This window comes from Silurus aristotelis (assembly GCF_946808225.1).
Source record: "Silurus aristotelis genome assembly, chromosome: 2".
Classification (NCBI taxonomy): domain Eukaryota; kingdom Metazoa; phylum Chordata; class Actinopteri; order Siluriformes; family Siluridae; genus Silurus; species Silurus aristotelis.
The window spans coordinates 7,474,820-7,495,094 of NC_139575.1; the positions used below are offsets into that span (position 1 = coordinate 7,474,820).

General features: G+C 41.8%; 1 protein-coding gene and 1 pseudogene across 2 annotated transcripts; both read right to left on the bottom strand.

Annotated features, from left to right (window-relative positions):
- Positions 1-12,075: 12,075 nt before the first annotated feature.
- On the bottom strand, positions 12,076-14,304 carry LOC310740745 (annotated as a pseudogene). The gene has a single exon. The product of its transcript is annotated as an uncharacterized misc_RNA (transcript).
- Positions 14,305-16,609: 2,305 nt separating this feature from the next.
- LOC310740524 (uncharacterized protein) lies at positions 16,610-19,026 on the bottom strand. Its single transcript, XM_083567354.1, has 2 exons — positions 18,694-19,026; positions 16,610-18,242 (listed from the first exon to the last, which is right to left on the bottom strand). The coding sequence occupies exon 2, from the start codon at positions 18,234-18,236 to the stop codon at positions 16,668-16,670; it is 1,569 nt and encodes a 522-aa protein (XP_083423480.1). The 5' UTR covers positions 18,237-18,242; positions 18,694-19,026; the 3' UTR covers positions 16,610-16,667.
- Positions 19,027-20,275: the final 1,249 nt, after the last annotated feature.

Below are 20,275 nucleotides of genomic sequence, written 5' to 3' on the forward strand. Positions count from 1 at the left end.
ATTTATCCGGGCTTGGGACCGGCACTAAGAGTGCACTGACTTGTGCCTCCCTAATGGCTGGGTTAGCCAATTACTATAGTAATAAAAGAAAAAAAGATAAATAAGCATAAAACATGCTTTATACCAGGGTTTCCCAATACATCGATAGCAACGGTAGTGTGGCTGGATCGCATAACATTAATAAACTAAATATTTATTTATGCATATTTATAGTAGGTAGGTCATGCTGACGGTTATTTTATAAGTAGCTCTCGCATGCTGAAAAAGTGTGTTCACCCCTGCTCTATCAATACGGACAAGAAGGAGGCAAAAGATACAGGTAGCCTCCGACTTACGAAATAGATAGGGGCCGGGAAAAATTTTCGTAAGTCGATTATTTATAGGTCTCGGTCGCACACTGCATGCCTGCCAAACGTTTTTCTTCTTCCTTACCCCCTTTGCGGCGTTGTCAAATCTGAATAGCGCGTCTGGATTTTGAAAGTTTTCTTGAATATATTTTGATTTCCTTTTTCTTTTTTTTTTTGGGTGGCCATGTTCGTATCTCCGAAAAATGACGGTGCTTCCAATGAAAAGTGAGAATTCTGCAGCTCAAATTAAAATAAGTTGTTTTATAAGTAAGTATACCCATATAGGCATCACCATCAGGCATCAACCCCATTCCCACTACCATGCTAGACATAACATTATATTAAAAGTTTATAACTGAGTGCTATACAGTATAACTGAATATATAACTGAACTTGGCTGATAATTGATTACAATTTATTTTGTTTTGAGATTGTACAAAAAATCCAAATTAGTAAATAATTTTATATCTAGTTTTATAAAGCCACAGTCTCAGTTTCTATGAGTGGTCTGAGTGTAACAGATTTAGTGTAGGAAAAGTGTGTGAGGCTGACAGTGCAGTAGAACTTTTCACGTTCCTGGAGCAGACAATACAGTGTGCAGAATAACTTGACAAGTACTACTGTACAAAATACTTCTATTCCCAGCAATATTGTATAGAAAATCAGCAAGGTCTTACATGAAGAAGCTCCTTTTAGTGAGGAGGAAAACACATGTGAAGAAGCATGCTGGGAGTTGGAGAAACTAGTACATACAAATGTCTTGAGCATGGTGGGGGTTGGTGTTGTTTGTCTTGTTGTATGTGTAGTAAGGAATGTTGTAGTTGTGGCCTCAGAAGTTGTAACTTCGGTAAGTAACGTTGTTAAAGCTGTAGAAGTGGTGGTTTCCTCTGTAGATGTTGGTGTGGTGGTTGCTATAGTGGTGTACACAGTAGTTGGAGTTGTGGTTGTTATAAGAGCAGTTGTGGAAGGAGAAGTGGTTGATGGTGTTGTTGTAGGCTGAGTGGTGTCTAATGGAGTGGTGAAGGTTGTTGTTGGAACAGTTGTGGAAGGAGAAGTGGTTGATGGTGTAGTTGTAGGCTGAGTGGTTTCCAATGGAGTGGTAAATGTTGTTGTTGGAACAGTTGTGGAAGGAGCAGTGGTTGACGGTGTAGTTGTAGGCTGAGTGGTTTCTAAAGGAGTGGTAAAGGTTGTTGTTGGAACAGTTGTGGAAGGAGAAGTGGTTGATGGTGTAGTTGTAGGCTGAGTGGTTTCTAACGTAGTGGTGAATGTTGTTGTTGGAACAGTTGTGGAAGGAGAAGTGGTTGATGGTGTAGTTGTAGGCTGAGTGGTTTCCAAAGGAGTGGTAAATGTTGTTGTTGGAACAGTTGTGGAAGGAGCAGTGGTTGACGGTGTAGTTGTAGGCTGAGTGGTTTCTAAAGGAGTGGTAAAGGTTGTTGTTGGAACAGTTGTGGAAGGAGAAGTGGTTGATGGTGAAGTTGTAGGCTGAGTGGTTTCTAACGTAGTGGTGAATGTTGTTGTTGGAACAGTTGCCGAAGGAAAAGTGGTTGATGGTGTAGTTGAAGTAGTGGTTGGTGATAAAGTTGTTATGGTTGGAGTTGTGGGACATATCAGTTGATCGATTTGTAATGATGTGATTGGTTGGCCTTTTAAATACTCAGGATACTCACAAACCTCTGGAAAAGTAGACTTTATCTTACTTGGATTTGACTTCATCCACGTATACATGGGCAGTAGGTTACAGTCACATTCCCATGTGTTTTTTTCCAAATATACCTTACTGAGCTTTTCTGGCAGAGATTCAATTACCTCATTTGAAATCATTCTCAGTTTATTGTTATCCAGTTTGAGGGTAGAAAGAGATCGGAGTTTAGTGAAGTCTTCAGGCTTTAGAGATTCGATGAGATTATTCTGAAGATTGAGCTCCGAAAGTTTCTCAAGTCCTTCGAAAAAGTCTCCAGATAGAGTTGAAAACTGATTTGAGGACAGGTCTAATTTCTTAAGCTGTGACAGTGACTGAAAAACCCCAGCAGGTAAAGATGTAAGGTTGTTGTTGTTCAGAAATAATTCAGACATTATATTTGCATCTTTGAAAAGATGAGTTGGGATAGTGGTGAGCTGATTGTGATTTAATGTCAACTTTTTGAGTGCAGAGAAACCCACAAATAGTTCAGCTGGAAGTTCAGTCAAGAGATTATTGTCTAACAAAATAAATGCCAATGTCTTCTTGTGTGGAAACAGATTTGGTTGTATTTGTGTGAGTCTGTTCATATGGAGGTCTATTTCCCTCAGATTAGGCAGATTATCAAAAATTCGATCAGGGAGTGAAGACAGCTGGTTCTCATACAACCTGAATATCTTCAGCTTACTGAGCTTTGAGAAAAGGGATGATGAGAAGGAAGAAAGAAGGTTCTTTGCGAGATTAAGCTCTGTGAGTTTCTCCAAGTGATCAAATGTTCCCTCGTCAATTGTTGAAATGTTGTTCTCTTGCATGCGGAGTGTTTCAAGATTCTTGGTATCATCGAACAGTCCCTTTTCAAGCTTCTGAATTTTGTTCGATTTCAGAATCAGTTTTCTAAGATTGGACAGATCCTTAAAGACATCAACATGTAGAGATGTAAGGTTGGTTTTTGAAATGTCAATGGTATGCAGATGTTCTAAACCTTCAAATGCACCTTCTTCAATAGAATATGTACTTGTCATAAAAAATTCAATTTTTGTTAATTGAGGGTTATTGGAAAATGCTCCTTTCGGTATGATATCAATCAGACTCTCGATGAAAAGGAACTCTTTGATTTCAGGCTTCAGTGTTTCTGGAATTGCTGTCACCTCTTTGCCATAAAGAGCCGATTCATTCTTCTGAGTAGCAGAGACACAGATGAAATGGAGTAGAATGCAGAGATATAGCAATTTTTCCATTATTTTACCTGCAAATAACCAATAAGCATTGATGAAGTGTCAAAGAATGCAGAATGTTGCACTGTGTGCTTCTCTGAACAGCAATTTTATTATTAGCTTAAAAAAAAAGTGAGGAAATGTACATAGATGTTATATGTATATGTACATATAACAGATGTATGTGATAATAGGAAATAACTTGTTTCACACACAATGGTTGTTTTCTTTTAAACACACATACACAACACTATATTTAATTTCACCAATAGAATGTATACTTATAAAAAAAAAACACTAAATATTAATTAATTTACCCAACCAATATAATATAAGAAGATACGCTCTAAAACACATCACTGTCACAAGATTCACAATATTAATCTTCTAATATTTGTATCAGTTTAGTAGGATAGTTAGCAATTGAAAAAAAAAGAAAGATCAAGTATTAATGAGATCTAAAAAATATTTACCTTGTACTATATTGCTCCAAAATTTTGACTTGTGTCAGCGCGTACTGCAGTGCAATGTGTTTATCTTCTTTTCCCAGCATACATGAAAACCTGAGGATGTGTGGGCGGGTCATTTTCTGTTTTTAGAGATAACAGCTGGACATTTAACTGTACTTTAAAAGAATATTAGACTTAAAAAGTACACATTTGTTTATAATAATGTTTATACATATTTTTTTTTATTCCACTATTGAATCTTTACACTGCAATACATGGAAGTAGAACATTTATTGTAAAGAGTGGTGTTTGGACTATTAAGTATATTAAGTATAAAACAGCACCTTAACTGATTCTCAACAACATATCACATTATGTTTCAAGACCTTGCAACAACATGTCCTTAAATTTTTTAGTAGTTTTCAAATGAACTGATTTTAAAACTAGAAAGGGTCTAGGTGCTGTCTAATTGGCTGCATATACAGAATCTCACAAAAGTGAGTGCACCCCTCACATTTCAGCAATCATTTTAGTATATTTTCTCAAGGGACACTACTATAGAAATGAAACGTGGATATATTATAGAGCAGTCAATTTGCAGATTGTACAGCAGTACAGATTTACTGTCAAGCAGACAAAAACATGAACATGATTATAGGACATGTGACTTTGCATGGTCACATGACACACCACTATTATCACTTCGTGCTGTGATCCCCAACCTTTTTTGCACCACGGCCTGGTTCAATGTAAGACAATATTTTCACAGGCCGGCCTTTAAGGTGTGGCGGATAAATAAAAAAAAATAAAATGATACGACCGGCATAAAAACTGGTATTTTCTAAATATAATAATAAACGTGAATCCACTGTGTTGTTTTTCCAATTTAGCGTTAATGTATTATGTGTTAGCGGCCTGAGCAGCACCTTTAAGAAGGTAGAGGATGGAGGTAAGACATGTGACAGAGGCATCTTCACATGCATCAAGAGTGAGTCATAGACAGATGTGGCGGAGAGAATCCGGGCATTTTCTAAAATAAAACATTGTTCAGAATCAGATAATAAATAAAAATAAATTAATGTAAGTTATTTATTCGGTCAGTGCAGCCCTGTACCAATTGACCCACGGACCGGTAACGGCACAGGGTTTGGGGACCACTGATTTTGTTTTCAGTTTTTTTGACCATAATGGCTGAATGTTGTTACATACTGTTACTGTCAGACGACAGTAAATCTGTACTGATATACAAGCTGCACATTAACTACTCTATAATATATCCAATTTTCATGTCTATAATAGTGTCACTTGAGAACATATACTAAAATAATTGCTGAAATGTGAGGGGTGCACTAACTTTTGTGAGATTCTGTGTAATTTTCAACATCAATAACTATAATTTGGTTGCATATTGTTTCAAATTAACTGATTAATTGTAGAAAAGTTTTAACTGATGCTCCCCAAAATTCTATTTTAAAACTAAAATTGTTAAATTTAAAAATCAACATTTTATAGACTCCTTCGATATCAAATGTGTAATGTAAATAAAAATAAAAGCATACATACTGATATAATGTAATACCTTATAATGTTAGTTCAATCCATTCCAAAGACTTTTACAAAAATAATAATACGCATCCCACATGTTTTTTTCTTTCACATAACTCTTAACAATTAACATCCACATTGAAGTAAAGACAAAATAAATGTAATGGAGCTGAATTTGCTGAATTTACATATACTCTTTAAAATATTGTGTAGAAGTTTTAGAAACATGGAGGAAGCGCAACGCGGAGGCAGCGACGGAGAGGCGTCGGAAATCCGAGGTGCGCTGGGGAAGAAAGCCGTCACCGTGGGGAAAGCGGGGAATCCGGGAACAGAAGGTGCGTAGCGGGAAAGGCTGACGCGGAGAAACACCACCGGGAACCTGCACAGACACAAACACACGAGCATAACCACGTACATGTAATAACCGACAACCCGTGTGTGTGTGTGAGGGAGTTTTATAGGTGGCCTGGGATTGATCCCAGGTGTTCGGGATGAGCCCGATTGCACTGAGCCTCATGCGGGCGGGGCATGCACGAGAACCGGAGCGAGGTGGACACAGCAGGACCCAGGACCGGAACACTTCCCAACGCTGCGGCCAGTAACAGAGCAAAACCCCCGGCGTCGACCGGAGACGGAGAGACGTCACCTACGGGGACCAGGAGCGGTGTACATTCCAGCACCGCGGCCCGAAGCGGAGCGAAACCCCCCGCGTCGACTGAAGACGGAGAGACGTCTCCTAAGGGGGCTAGGAGCTGCACGAGGCACTCAGGGGAGGCTGGAGGCAGAGCAACGCCCTCAGTGGAAGCCGGAGGCGGAGGAATGCCTTCGGCAGAGACCGGATGGAGGAGGACGTCCACCACGGAGACCTGGGGCTGACCGACGACATCCAGGAGGGCCGGGAACGGAGCCCTGTCCACCATGTGGACCTGGACACCGACTTCGGCGAGGACCGGAGGCTGAGCGACGACCACCCTAATGTCCTGGAACGGGACGACGTTGTTCCGGATGGTCTGGTTAGGCGCTCTCTCTCCCACGGAGACCTGTAAGGGAGAGACAACCCTGGTGACTGCCGGAAGCGGGGTAGAGCAGTTTGCGGGGCTTACCGGAAACGGAGCCCCGTTCTCGTCGAAGGCCGGAGGCTGAGTGAAGCCCCTGGCGGACCGCCGAGGCGGAGCCACCTCCACGGCGGGGAACCGGAACTGGACAGTGCCTTCGGTGCCGACTGGAGGTTGGAGGACGTCCCCGGCAGAGTCAGGAGGCCGAGCGACGCCCTTGAAGGCCCCCTGGAGCGCCCTATCCTCCTCTGAGGAATCTGAAGGCCTGGCGTCACCTTTAGAGGGACCGGGAGGACCGACGTCACCTCCAGCGAGTCTGTAGGGCGAAACGTCGCCGTGGGAGGAGCTCGGGAGCGGGACGTCGCCATGGGAGGAGCTCGGGAGCGGGTTGTCGCCGTGGGAGGAGCTCTGGAGCGGGTCGTCGCCGTGGGAGGAGTTGGGGAGAGGGACCTGGTTCTCTAAGTGCTCCTGGTGCAAGCCGTCACCTTCTGGGAGACTGTAGGGCGAGCCGTCGCCGGTGGAGGAAGCCAGGGGCAGCGGTTCGACCTCCCTTTCGCAGTCCCGGAGCTGAGGTGAGTGCTCTGAGGTTTCTTTAGGCAAAGAGGAGATCTGTGTCGTAGCTTCACCTTCAGAGTGCTCGTAGGGCGAGTCGTCACCTTCTGGGAGACTGTGGGGCGAGCCGTCGCCTTTGGAGGAAGCCAGGGGCAGTGGTTCGACATCCCTTTCGCAGTCTCGGAGCTGAGTTGAGAGCTCTGGGGATCCTTTGAGTGAAGCGGGGCTCTGAGAGGTAGCATCGCCTTTAGGGAGACCGTGGGGTGAGCCGTCGCCTTCGGTGGAGCCCAGAGGCATCGGGACGACTCCCCCGTTGCAGTCTCGGAGGCGAGCTGTGTACTTCGGGATCCCATTGGACAAAGAGGTGTTCTTCTTGGGATACTGGCGCGGAACCGAACGCTTCTGGAGATTCTGGAATGGAGCTTGACTTTCTCGGGAGTTCTGGGACGAAACCGAGCTCTCGGGGACTCTCTGGAGCGGAACCGGGTTCTCGGGGACTCTCTGGGACAGAGAGGAGCACACTGGGTCGCTCAGGGACAGAGAGGAGCACACTGGGTCGCTCAGGGACAGAGAGGAGCACACTGGGTCGCGCAGGGACAGAGAGGAGCACACTGGGTCGCGCAGGGACAGAGAGGAGCACACTGGGTCGCGCAGGGACAGAGAAGAGCACACTGGCGGAGCCTGGAACTGGGCGTGGCTCCCTGGCGGTGCCTGGAACAGGGCGTGGCTCTCTGGCGGTGCCTGGAACAGGGCGTGGCTCTCTGGCGGTGCCTGGAACAGGGCGTGGCTCTCTGGCGGTGCCTGGAACAGGGCGTGGCTCTCTGGCGGTGCCTGGAACAGGGCGTGGCTCTCGTCAGGGACCGGGAGCGAAGAGGATCTCGAGGGGTCGTTCGGAGGCGGAGAGGAGCTCGGCGGGAGGTCCTGGGACGGAACCGAGCTCGCGGGGTCGCTCAGGGACGGAGAGGAGCTCGCGGGGTCGCTCGGAGGCGGAGCTCTCGGGGTCGCTCGGAGGCGGAGAGGAGCTTTCGGGGTCGCTCGGAGGCAGAGAGGAGCTCTCGGGGTCGCTCGGAGGCGGAGAGGAGCTCTCGGGAGAAGCCTGGAGCGGAGAGGAGCTCTCGGGAGGAGCCTGGAGCGGAGAGGAGCTCTCGGGAGGAGCCTGGAGCTGGGCCGAGCGCTTTTGAGGGACCTGGAGCTGGGCCGAGCGTTCTTGAGGGACCTGGAGCTGGGCCGAGCTATCCTGCGGGACCTGGAGCTGGGCCGAGCTATCCGGCGGGACCTGGAGCTTGGCAGAGCTATCCGGCGGGACCTGGAGCTTGGCAGAGCTATCCGGCGGGACCTGGGGCGGAGCCGAGCTTTCCGGAGGGACCTGGGGCGGAGCCGAGCTTTCCGGAAGGTCCTGGGGCGGAGCCGAGCTTTCCGGTAGGTCCTGGGGCGGAGCCGAGCTCCCGGGACGGGCCTGGAGCGGAGCCGAGCTCCCGGGACGGGCCTGGAGCGGAGCCGAGCTCTCTGGACGGGCCTGGGGCGGAGCCGAGCTCTCTGGAAGGGCCTGGGGCGGAGCCGAGCTCTCCTCTGGAATCTGGAGCGGAACTGGGCCTTCCCGGAGATTCTGGAGCAGGACGGAGAGCTCTTGGAGGTCCTGAAGCGGAACAGAGCCGTTTCGGATGGCCTGGAGCACGGCGGAGATCCCCTGGAGAACCTGAGGCGGAGCGGAGCTTTCCTGGAGGTCTCGAAGCAGGGCGGAGATCTCTATGAGACTCAGGTGCGGAACCGTGCTCTTGGAGGTGGAGGTGAGGAGATGGAGATCAGCCGTGACCATCCCGAGTTCCCTGGTGAGAAGCTGGATTGAGAGCGATTGAGAGCGATTTCCCCGTTAGAAGAGACATGACCCACGCGACCCTGGCTCTCTCCATCGGGAAACGGGACGGATTCGTCTCCATATACTTTCTCACGCTCCGTACAAATTCGCCCCATTCATGTCTGTTGCCCGAGAAGCGGTTTGGGAGATCCGTGACGTCATCGGAGAGGTGTGGCGCCGCCGAACATGACCGCGAGCCGGCCGCGAGCTTCCGGGTTTTCCTGGAGGCGGGGCTTGGCTGCTTCGGCATCGCGGCCGAGCGAACCCACCCACCGAGGTGCGATTCGCGCCGGGAACACGGCGTTAGTCCGATCATGTCCCCTCCTCCTTCTTTGTTTCTCTTTCGTTTTAGTCCTTTTCGTTAGGTCGGTTATTCTGTCACGCGGCGAACACGGAGGCGGAGGCAGAAGTAGAAGCCGGCGTCTTTATTAAATGAAGAAGGCAGAGCCAAAACACCCGCAGAGCGGGATAAAACCGGCAAAAGGCAGTCCTTGGGTAATATCCGTGGTGAGGCGTGGAGGAAGCGCAACGCGGAGGCAGCGACGGAGAGGCGTCGGAAATCCGAGGTGCGCTGGGGAAGAAAGCCGTCACCGTGGGGAAAGCGGGGAATCCGGGAACAGAAGGTGCGTAGCGGGAAAGGCTGACGGGGAGAAACACCACCGGGAACCTGCACAGACACACACACGAGCATAACCACGTACATGTAATAACCGACAACCCGTGTGTGTGTGTGAGGGAGTTTTATAGGTGGCCTGGGATTGATCCCAGGTGTTCGGGATGAGCCCGATTGCACTGAGCCTCGTGCGGGCGGGGCATGCACGAGAACCGGAGCGAGGTGCGGCCGGGAATCCCGGGTTATGACAGCCTCCGCAGGGGGCGTGGCAGGGGGATTCCTGACACATATTTTGTCATATTTAATCTTGGTTCGCATTTAATATGCTATGGTTAGCTAACCTGTAAGGCACTTTTTATTATAATCATATTACCTCATACAAGTTTAGTTTTTCAATGTCAAAATACAGCAATATTAAAATAATACTACATTTTATATTATTATTGATAATAATAATAATAATAATAATAATAATAATAATAATAATAATAATAATACTTAGGTCAAGGGCCTTAACCCTCTATGCTCCAGGGGACCCTTACGAGAAAAATAAATCAAAGACCGTGACGTCGGAGCGACGTGGGTCCGCCTTCCCGTGGGCTCACCACCTGCAGGAGGGACCGTAAGGGACCGGTGCTGAGAGGATTGGGCAGCAGTTGAAGGCGGGGGCCTTGACAGCCCGATCCCTGGACACGGAGAAGTGTCTGAGGAATTAGCTTAGACTGCTGCCCCCGCGACCCGAATTACGGATAAGCGGGAGAAGATGAAAAATGAAATACTTAGGTCACTGTACAATTTGTGAGGCTTTTAACAAGTAAGTTATAAAATTTCTATTTCATATTCAAATCAAATCAAATTTTATTTGTCACATACACATACATACAGAGTACGACATGCAGTGAAATGCTTTATACGACTGTCCGGCATGAGGGAATAAGATGGGAAGAAAAATGTGGTGTGGCGATGGAGAGAGTGGACCAGTTTTAGATCAATTTAAATCAAATCAAATTTTATTCATCACATACACATACATACAGGGTACGACATGTAGTGAAATGTTTTGTACGATGGTCCGGCATGAGGGAATAGGATGGGGGAAAGAAAAGGAGGCAGATAAATAACTATAAGGTATAAGAAAAAAGAAAAACTATTAAAATAAAATAAAATAAATAAATAAAATAAAGTAAAAGAATATAAGGTATAAAGATATATAGATATATAGATATATAGATATATATATATATAAAAGGATAATGTATGAGCAAATATACATATAAACAGATCCTGGGTGTTTCCTGGTTCAAACTCCGAATGGCCTGCGGGATGAAGCTCCTCCTCATTCCCTCTGTGTTCGCTTTCAGGGAGATAAGGCGTTTCCCTGAACGCAACAAAGAAAAGAGTCCATTGTTGGGATGGCTGAGGTCCTACACAATCTTCCTGGCTCTGGTCCAGCACCGCGTGCTGTAGCTGTCCTGCAGATTAGGGAGCTAGGTGTGGATGGTACATTCAGCTGAACGCACCACCCTCTGGAGGGCTCGCCTGTCCTGCATGGTGCTTTTCCTGAACCAGGAAGTGATTTTACAGCTTGTGGTCTGTCTGTCAGGAAGTTAGAGATCCATTGACACAGCGACAGGCTGAGTCCCAGGACCTCCAACTTATGGTGTTGAAATGATGGTGTTAAACGCTGAACTGTAGTCCACAAACAGCATCTTTGTATAATTCCCTTTTCTGTAGTCCAGGTGGCTTATCATAGTGTGGAGGAGATGAGCAATGGCATCCTCAATAGAACGGTTCTGGCGGTACACAAACTGTAGAGGGTCCAGTGTGTCTGGTAGTGATGCAGTGATGAAGTCTATGACCAGTCTCTCAAAGCACTTCATCACTACTGAGGTCAAGGCTACAGGGTGGTAGTCGTTGAGGCAGGTGGGCTGGGGTTTCTCCGGGACAGGAACAATGGTGGACTGTTTAAAGCATGAGGGGACAACAGACTGTTCCAGTGAGAGGTTGAATATCCCCAGTGAGAGTTTGAATATTCAATACAAAGTTTTTATTTTTCAATGCATTTTAGAAACTCAACATATTGTGTAGTTGTAGGCTAAGTGGATTCTAACGTAGTGGTGAAGGTTGTTGTTGGAACATTTGTGGAAGAAGAAGTGGTTGATGGAGTAGTTGTAGGCTGAGTGGTTTCTAAAAGAGTGGTGAATGTTGTTTTTTGAACAGTTGTGGAAGGAGAAGTGGTTAATGGTGTCGTTGTAGGCTGAGTGGTTTCTAACGTAGTGGTGAATGTTGTTGTTGTTGTTGGAACAGTTGTGGAAGGAAAAGTGGTTGATGGTGTAGGGTGCAAACCCAATGGCCCAATAATGGAATCCACTGGTGTGGGTGAAGGTATGCTGCTCAATGCTTGCTCAATTATAAAGAACTATTGATTTAGTTACTTGGTCATAACTTGCTAAGTCAGTGATAGCCGCTACACATGCTCACGGACACAAACTCGCCAGACTGTCCCTTAGTCAGAGGATATAACGGTAAACTAATATTCTTTAAGTAGGCCACCCAATGCTTGCTCATGCATAAAGAATACTGTATTTAGTCACTTAGTTATAACTTGCTAAAGTCAGAGATAGTCAGAAATCAGTAGGTCCCAGACGTTGTGATCTATGCTCCATCCGTTCATGAGCCTTCAGTTTGTATTATCCTGGTCACAGATTTGCGGTAACGCCAGACTACGTAATCAATTAGATATAAATGATTTCAGGAAATTTCAGAGTTAATCAAGAATTTTTCATTTATTTGCCAGCCAATAATCAACAAAAAAATGTCACATCTAAAACAAATAATAGAAAAAAGTTACATAACATGATCAGCGTAAAACCAAATATTTTAGCAATACAGTTTACTAAGGAAATGTTAAAAATCACTATGCCTGGCAATAGAGACACACAGAGACTGTGCGGGAGGTTTTGACTATTGAATGCTTCCCTGAGTGTTTTGCCAAATTTCCTTAAATACCCAAACCATCGTAAACACTTGTAAATTCAAAGTGATAAAAGCTTTGCACACCCTTTCTTGGGACAGGATGTGACCTAAAAACCAAATGTCACCTAGACCACCTGGTAAGGATCTTCTCCGGGGCAACCCTTATGTCAGTAGGACAGAATTTCCCCAAACCTGGGGTCTGTTCTACTGATATGGGACTAAGATCATATTTCCAATTACACTGAGACCTAAAATGATACTAAACATGTAAAGGTAAAATGTATACAATACTAAATTGTAATTATTACATTATGCAAGTAAAGTAGCTTGAATTCCGGGACCTTCTCAGTCACCTTTCCATGATCTTTACCATGATCTCCCCAGGAGGGGAAGAGGGGTCTCAAGGATGGGTGACTGGGCAGCTGAACAAATGGCTTTCTTCTTCTCAGATCAAAGAGATCCTCTCCTCAGATTAGAAGGTTTATTGTTTTGTTGCATGGTAGTTCTCGGGGTCTGGCCTCATGAAGTTGCATGGCAGTTCTCGGGGTCTGGTACCATGAACAGATCTAACCATCCTTACAATGGTGTAGTTGTAGGCTGAGTGGTTTCTAATGTAGTGGTGAATGTTGTTGGAACAATTGTGGAAGGAAAAGTGATTGATGGTGTAGTTGATGGTGTAGTAGTGGTTGGTGATAAGGTTGTTATGGTTTAGTTGTGGGACATACCAGTTGATCGTTTTGTAATGATGAGATTGGTTGGCCTTTTAAATACTCAGGATACTCACAAACCTCTGGAAAAGTAGACTTTATCTTACTTGGTTGTGACTTCATCCACGTATACATGTGCAGTAGGTTACAGTCACATTCCCATGTGTTGTTTTCCAAATATACCTTACTGAGCTTTTCTGGCAGAGATTCATTTACCTCATTTGAAATAATTCTCAGTTTATTGTTATCCAGTTTGAGGGTAGAAAGAGATCGGAGTTTAGTGAAGTCTTCAGGCTTTAGAGATTCGATGAGATTATTCTGAAGATTGAGCTCTGAAAGTTTCTCAAGTCCTTCAAAAAAGTCTCCAGATAGAGTTGAAAACTGATTTGAGGACAGGTCTAATTTCTTAAGCTGTGACAGTGACTGAAAAACCCCAGCAGGTAAAGATGTAAGGTTGTTGTTGTTCAGAAATAATTCAGACATTATATTTGCATCTTTGAAAAGATGAGTTGGGATAGTGGTGAGCTGATTGTGATTTAATGTCAACTTTCGAGTGCAGAGAAACCCACAAATAGTTCAGCTGGAAGTTCAGTCAAGAGATTATTGTCTAACAAAATAAATGCGAATGTCTTCTTGTGTGGGAACAGATTTGCTTGTATTTGTGTGAGTTTGTTCATATGGAGGTCTATTTCCCTCAGATTAGGCAGATTATCAAAAATTCCATCAGGGAGTGAAGACAGCTGGTTCTCATACAACCTGAATATCTTCAACTTACTGAGCTTTGAGAAAAGGGATGATGAGAAGGAAGAAAGAAGGTTCTTTGCGAGATTAAGCTCTGTGAGTTTCTCCAAGTGATCAAATGTTCCCTCGTCAATTGTTGAAATGTTGTTCTCTTGCATGCGGAGTGTTTCAAGATTCTTGGTATCATCGAACAGTCCCTTTTCAAGCTTCTGAATTTTGTTCGATTTCAGAATCAGTTTTCTAAGATTGGACAGATCCTTAAAGACATCAACATGTAGAGATGTAAGGTTGGTTTTTGAAATGTCAATGGTATGCAGATGTTCTAAACCTTCAAATGCACCTTCTTCAATAGAATATGTACTTGTCATAAAAAATTCAATTTTTGTTAATTGAGGGTTATTGGAAAATGCTCCTTTCGGTATGATATCAATCAGACTCTCGATGAAAAGGAACTCTTTGATTTCAGGCTTCAGTGTTTCTGGAATTGCTGTCACCTCTTTGCCATAAAGAGCTGATTCATTCTTCTGAGTAGCAGAGCCACAGATGAAATGGAGTAGAATGCAGAGATATAGCAATTTTGTCCATTATTTTACCTGCAATTACCAAATAAGCATTGAGGAAATGTCAAAGAATGCAGAATGTTGCACTTTGTGCTTCTCTGAAACTGCATTTTTTATTACCTTCAAAATAAACTGAGGAAATGTATATAGATGATATAATGTATATGATAAAAGGAAATAACTTTCACACACAATAGTTAAGTTTTCTTTTAAACACACACATACACAACACTATATTTAATTTCACCAATAGAATGTATACCACTAAATATTAATACAATTACACAACCAATAAAATATAAGAAGATACGCTCTAAAACACATCACTGTCACAAGATTCACAATATTAATCTTTTAATATTTGTATCAGTTTAGTAGGATAGTTAGCAATTGAAAAAAATGGAAAGATCAGGTATTATTGAGATCTAAAAAATATTTACCGTGGACTCTATTGCTCTAAAATTTTGACTTGTGTCAGCGCGTACTGCAGTGCAATGTGTTTATCTTCTTTTCCCAGCATACATGAAAACCTGAGGATGTGTGGGCGGGTCATTTTCTGTTTTTAGAGATAACAGATGGACATTTTACTGTACTTTAAAAGAATATTAGACTTAAAAAGTACACATTTATTTCTCTTAATGTTTATACATATTTAATTATTCTACTATTTGATCTTTACATTGCAATACATAAAAGTGGAACATTTATTATAAAGAGTGGTGTTGGGACGATTAAGTATTTCTTTCTTTTCGGCTTCTCCCATTAGGGGTCGCCACAGCAGATCCTCCGCACGTTTGATTTGGCACATGTTTTCCGCTGGATGCCCTTCCTAACGCAACCCTCCCCAATTTATCCGGGCTTGGGACCGGCACTAAGAGTGGCTGGGGATGGGTCCCTGACCGGGAATCGAACCCGGGTCGCAGCGGTGGGAGCGCTGCATCTTAACCACTAGACCACCAGGGGACCGGGACGATTAAGTATATTAAGTATAAAACAGCACATTAACTTATTCTCAACAACATATTACATTATGTTTCAAGACCTTGCAACAACATGTCCTTAAATATTTTAGTAGTTTTCACATGAACTGATTTTAAAACTAGAAAGGGTCTAGGTGCTGTCTAATTGGCTGCATATACAGAATCTCACAAAAGTGAGTGATGTAGCAGCATACAGCCATGTTTTCATCTACATTACACATTTGATATTGGAAGGAGTCTTTAGAAATGTTGATTTTTAAATAAAACCATTTCAGTTTTATAATATAATTTTGGGTCACATCAGTTAAAACGTATTTCCAATTTATCAGTTAATTTGAAACAAAATGCAACCAGATTATGGTTATTGATGTTGGATATTATACAGAATCTCACAAATGTGCACTCCTCACATTTCAGCAATCATTTTAGTATATTTTCTCAAGGGACACTACTATAGACATGAAACGTGGATATATTTTAGAGTAGTCAATTTGCAGAACATCTTTAAACATTCTCTGGTTGCATATTGTTTCAAATTAACTAATAAATAAAGGAAAAGTTTTAACTGATGCTACCCTAAATTCTATTATAAAACTGAAAAGGTTTCTTTGAAAAACAACATTTTATAGACTCCGTCCGATATCAAACGTGTAATGTAAATAAAAATAAAAGCATTCATACTGATATAATTTGATACCTTCTTAATGTTCAATCCATTTCAAAGACCTTTTCAAGAATAATACGCCTCCCAAATGTATTTTCTTCCACATAATTCTTAACAATCAACATCCACATTGAAGTAAAGACAAAATAAATGTAATGGCGCTGAATTTGGATTCTTCGGAACAACACTCTAAGTAAATATTACACATACTCTTTTAAATACTGTGTAGAAGTTTTAGAAACATGTAAAGCAAAAATGGCTGATTAAGTGCAAGAAACATTAAACTGACCAGAGTCGATGTTGGGTGTGAGAAATCTTGTTCTTAAACTCAAGATCTTTGTTTTTACAGGGAATTCCTTCTTTTCTTTTCAAACAGAAAAATGGTATTTGATAATACATTCAATTCTTCGCTGACAAACATATTTTGTCATATTTAATCTTATGGTTAGCTAACCTGTAAGGCACTTTTTATTATAATCATATTACCTCATACAAGTTTAGTTTTCCAGTGTCAAAATACAGCAATATTTAAATAATAATAAAATGAATAATAATAATTATTATTTTAATAATTATTTTTATAATAATTATTATAATAATAATACTTAGGTCACTGTACAATTTGTGAGGCTTTTAACAAGTAGGTTTTTGTAAAAGGTCTATCAAAAATACAAAGTTATATTTTTCCATGACTTACATTTTTTAATGCATTTTAGAAACACAACATTATATTAAATTTTTTTTTGACTGTCCAGTTTGTTCTTCCTACAGCAGACAAAAGAAGTGATAATAATAACATTGACCATAGTGCAAACTGCTGCGACGATGATCATATCCTTTCCCCGTGCGTCGATGATGAGCTCTCTTTTCTCTAAAAGTACTGTTGTGCTATCTGTGGGAAAGTTATTCCTGGAAAGAAAGTTTATTATACTGATGTTTTTCCAGTCTAAAGGACTAGCGCACACAAGAGTGACATTTTTTACTTTATGTTGGTTTTGCTTTAACCATTTTTGAAGGGGTTCAATGCCATGGTCACACCTCCAAGGATTTTCAGTCAACACCACACTGTCAACTTTGATTAATGAGTCTAGAAATTTCTTTGGTAAAGAGAATAGAGAGTTGTTTTGTAGCTCCAGTTGGTTTAAAAAAGGAATAGCATCGAGCAGATTCTCTGGAATATACTCAAGTTTGTTGTTTTCCAATGATATTTTAACCAACTGTGGAAGCCCCATGAACACTCCTTCATCGAGCCTCGCTAGGCAGTTAGTGTGCAAAGAAATTTCTTTTAGCGCAGTCAATCCATTAAAAGCACCTGGAGAAATATGCAAGATCTTGTTTCTGCTCAGCACCAGAAGTCGTACGTGGGATAAATTGCTAAAAACGTTTTCCTCAAGCCGGGTTAACATGTTGTCATACAGCCACAGCTCCTGCAGTAGCATAGGCCCAAAGGTGTTAATAGACAGACTCTGCAGATGGTTGTCAAAAAGTGAGATCTGCTGTAGCTTCGGGAGCCTCAAGAAAATGCCTTCAGGAAGAAAAGCCAACTGATTATTAGAAAGGTAGAGTTTCTGGAGCTTCTGCTGTTGTGCAAAAAGTTGTGCTGGAAGATTTGTGATAGCATTATGCTGCAGATGCAAGGTCTCCAGATTAACCAGGTGCTCAAATGCATTGCCAGGGATCACTTTTAGTTTGTTATGTTGAAGGGATAACACTTTAAGCGTTTTAAGTCCATGGAAAGTTCCATTTTGTAGTACTCTGATGCCATTGCTATGCAGTACAATCTTCTCCAAGTTAACTAAACCCTGGAATGCATCCTCTGGGATGGAGCGAAAGTTGTTTTTGCTTAGGTCTAAGCTTTTCAGAGACCAAAGAGATGTTAGCAAAGACGAAGGAAGTTGATTTAGCTTGTTGTTGCTCAGAATCAGATTGGAGAGTGAGTATAGTTGTTGAAACAAATCCTCTGGTAGAGAAACCAGCTCAGTTCCTGAACACACTAAAGTAGTGAGTTTAATTGTTTTGTCAAATGTGTGAGGTTGCACCTCATTTATCTTTGAATTATTGATTTTGAGAATTGTTAGAGTCTCAGAAAATGCATCAAAATCAGCAGGCTGCAGGGAGTACAGGTTCGTATATAAAATGTTTATAGACTTTGTTGTTGGTGGAATAGGGGATGGAAATTCTTTAATATCATAGCCTGTGCAATCAGTATTGCCATCTTTGCACTGGCAACTCGGAGGGCAACCCCAAACAGCAGCATTTCCAGCATAGATACAAATAATTATATACCATCTCAGATCCATGGGCTCCTGAAAGGGAATAAGAAACTGTAATCAATTTGATTTCTACATGATTTTAACACATTCTCCATTGGCACTATATACGATACAAAACTATAAAGTTACAAGTTTCTATTTAAGTTTGATTTAAAAGTTTTACAATTAAAAAAAATAATAATAATAATTTTATATATATATATATATATATATATATATATATATATATATATATATATATATATATATATATATATATATATATAATTTTTTATATTTTATTTATTGCCCAATTAAATTTAATATTTTATGCTGTGTTTCTCTATATCTCTACAGACAATTCTGATGTCTACATGTAAGTGTAAAGAATAACCAGTTCACTTTCATGCTTATATATATTGCACGGATGTTCAAGTACAGTCTAAATAATCTGTTATTGTAGCTCATTATAGTCTCACTTTTATAAATGCAAACAAAACCTTACCTCAAGCAGTTGATTTTTCACAGATATGTGGATCTGCTTTTCACTCTTTGACTCCTGTTAAGGTTCCACGCTAATCTTTTAAACAGTTAAGCGTTTAAACAGCTGCGGCGCTTGTCACAAAAAAAGATAGACATAGTGCCCAGTCATCCCTTCTGACATCAGCTCCTCAGATATGGTATAGCGGACACTCGACTGCTTTAAGACTCCTCCCTTTCACATGATTGGGATCCTAGTTCTTCTTGTTAGCTCTTCAAGAATTTTTCAGTGTTATTCCGCCTTTTACACTGTTCACTATATCCCCCTCCATTTTCTTTTCTAATTTGTATGTTTAATTTGAAATGTCTCTCTCTCTCTCTCTCTCTCTCTCTCTCTCTCTCTCTCTCTCTCTCTCTCTCTCTCTCTCTCTCTCTCTCTCTCTCGCTTCGCTCTCTCTCTCACATTCCCTTATTCTATCCATTTGATCTCCTCTTCTTTTATCCATCTCACTCTTCCTTCATCCATCACCTGCTTTCCCCCCCTCATCTCTGCATCCCCTTCTTTCTTCTTCCCTCTCCCTCTTTTTTTTCCCATCTTTTATGTTTTCCATCTATATTTCATGTAGTACATCTGTGATTACCACACAGATAATAATAATACTAATACTAATACTAATAATAAAATTAATAATAATAATAATAATAATAATAATAATAATAATAATAATAATAATATTATAAACTCTTAAACATGTTCCTGTACTTACTTCAGATTTACTGAATTTTTTTTTTTTTTACACATTTTTCACAGTTGCACAGTTATGTGAAATTTTTCTTTGAATATCCCAGGGATAAAGCTGCGGTCAGAGTGCAAGGTTACCCATGATACAACAAGACTGTGGCACAGAGGGTTAAAGGCCTTGTTTAAGGGCCCAAGATTGGCAGCTTCGTGATACTGGAGCTCGTACCCTCGACCCTTCAGATCAGTAACCCAGTAATACAGAGCCTTAACCACTTAGTTAATAAAAAAATTTCTATCACTATATTATCATATTCATAATAATTACTTAGCGCTGATTGGTTGAAGAATCTTGATTATATTTCTTTAATGGAAATATAGTTTTTGTTGATGATAATGAATAATGTTTTCATTGTTATAAAAAATACAAATGGATTTGGTTTTATGATATGTTAAATAAAAACTCATTGTACCTTTGCATTTTTAAAGATATGATCTTTGGCAGTATGCTGTGATGTTTGAGGACTTGCTGTTGTTAAAAGCTAATTCATTAACGGTAGTTATTGTAAGATGCCTCATAGTAGGCTGTTCCCTGATCATTTTCCAAAAACATCACTCCATCTTATGGTTAATTCCTTACATATTATAAGAAAAAATATTGTGCTATTGATCACCATGGCCTATTATCAGTCAGTTATTTACATTATTACTAAGAAGTAATGGCAACTATATTATGCAAAATATGAATTTGATTATATAGTATTATTTGTTATATTTGCTGATTGAGGGAACAATCATGTATGATTTTTACATGTGCAGCATGTAATTCCATTGAATATTCAAAGCAATTCTGTGACAGCAATAATGT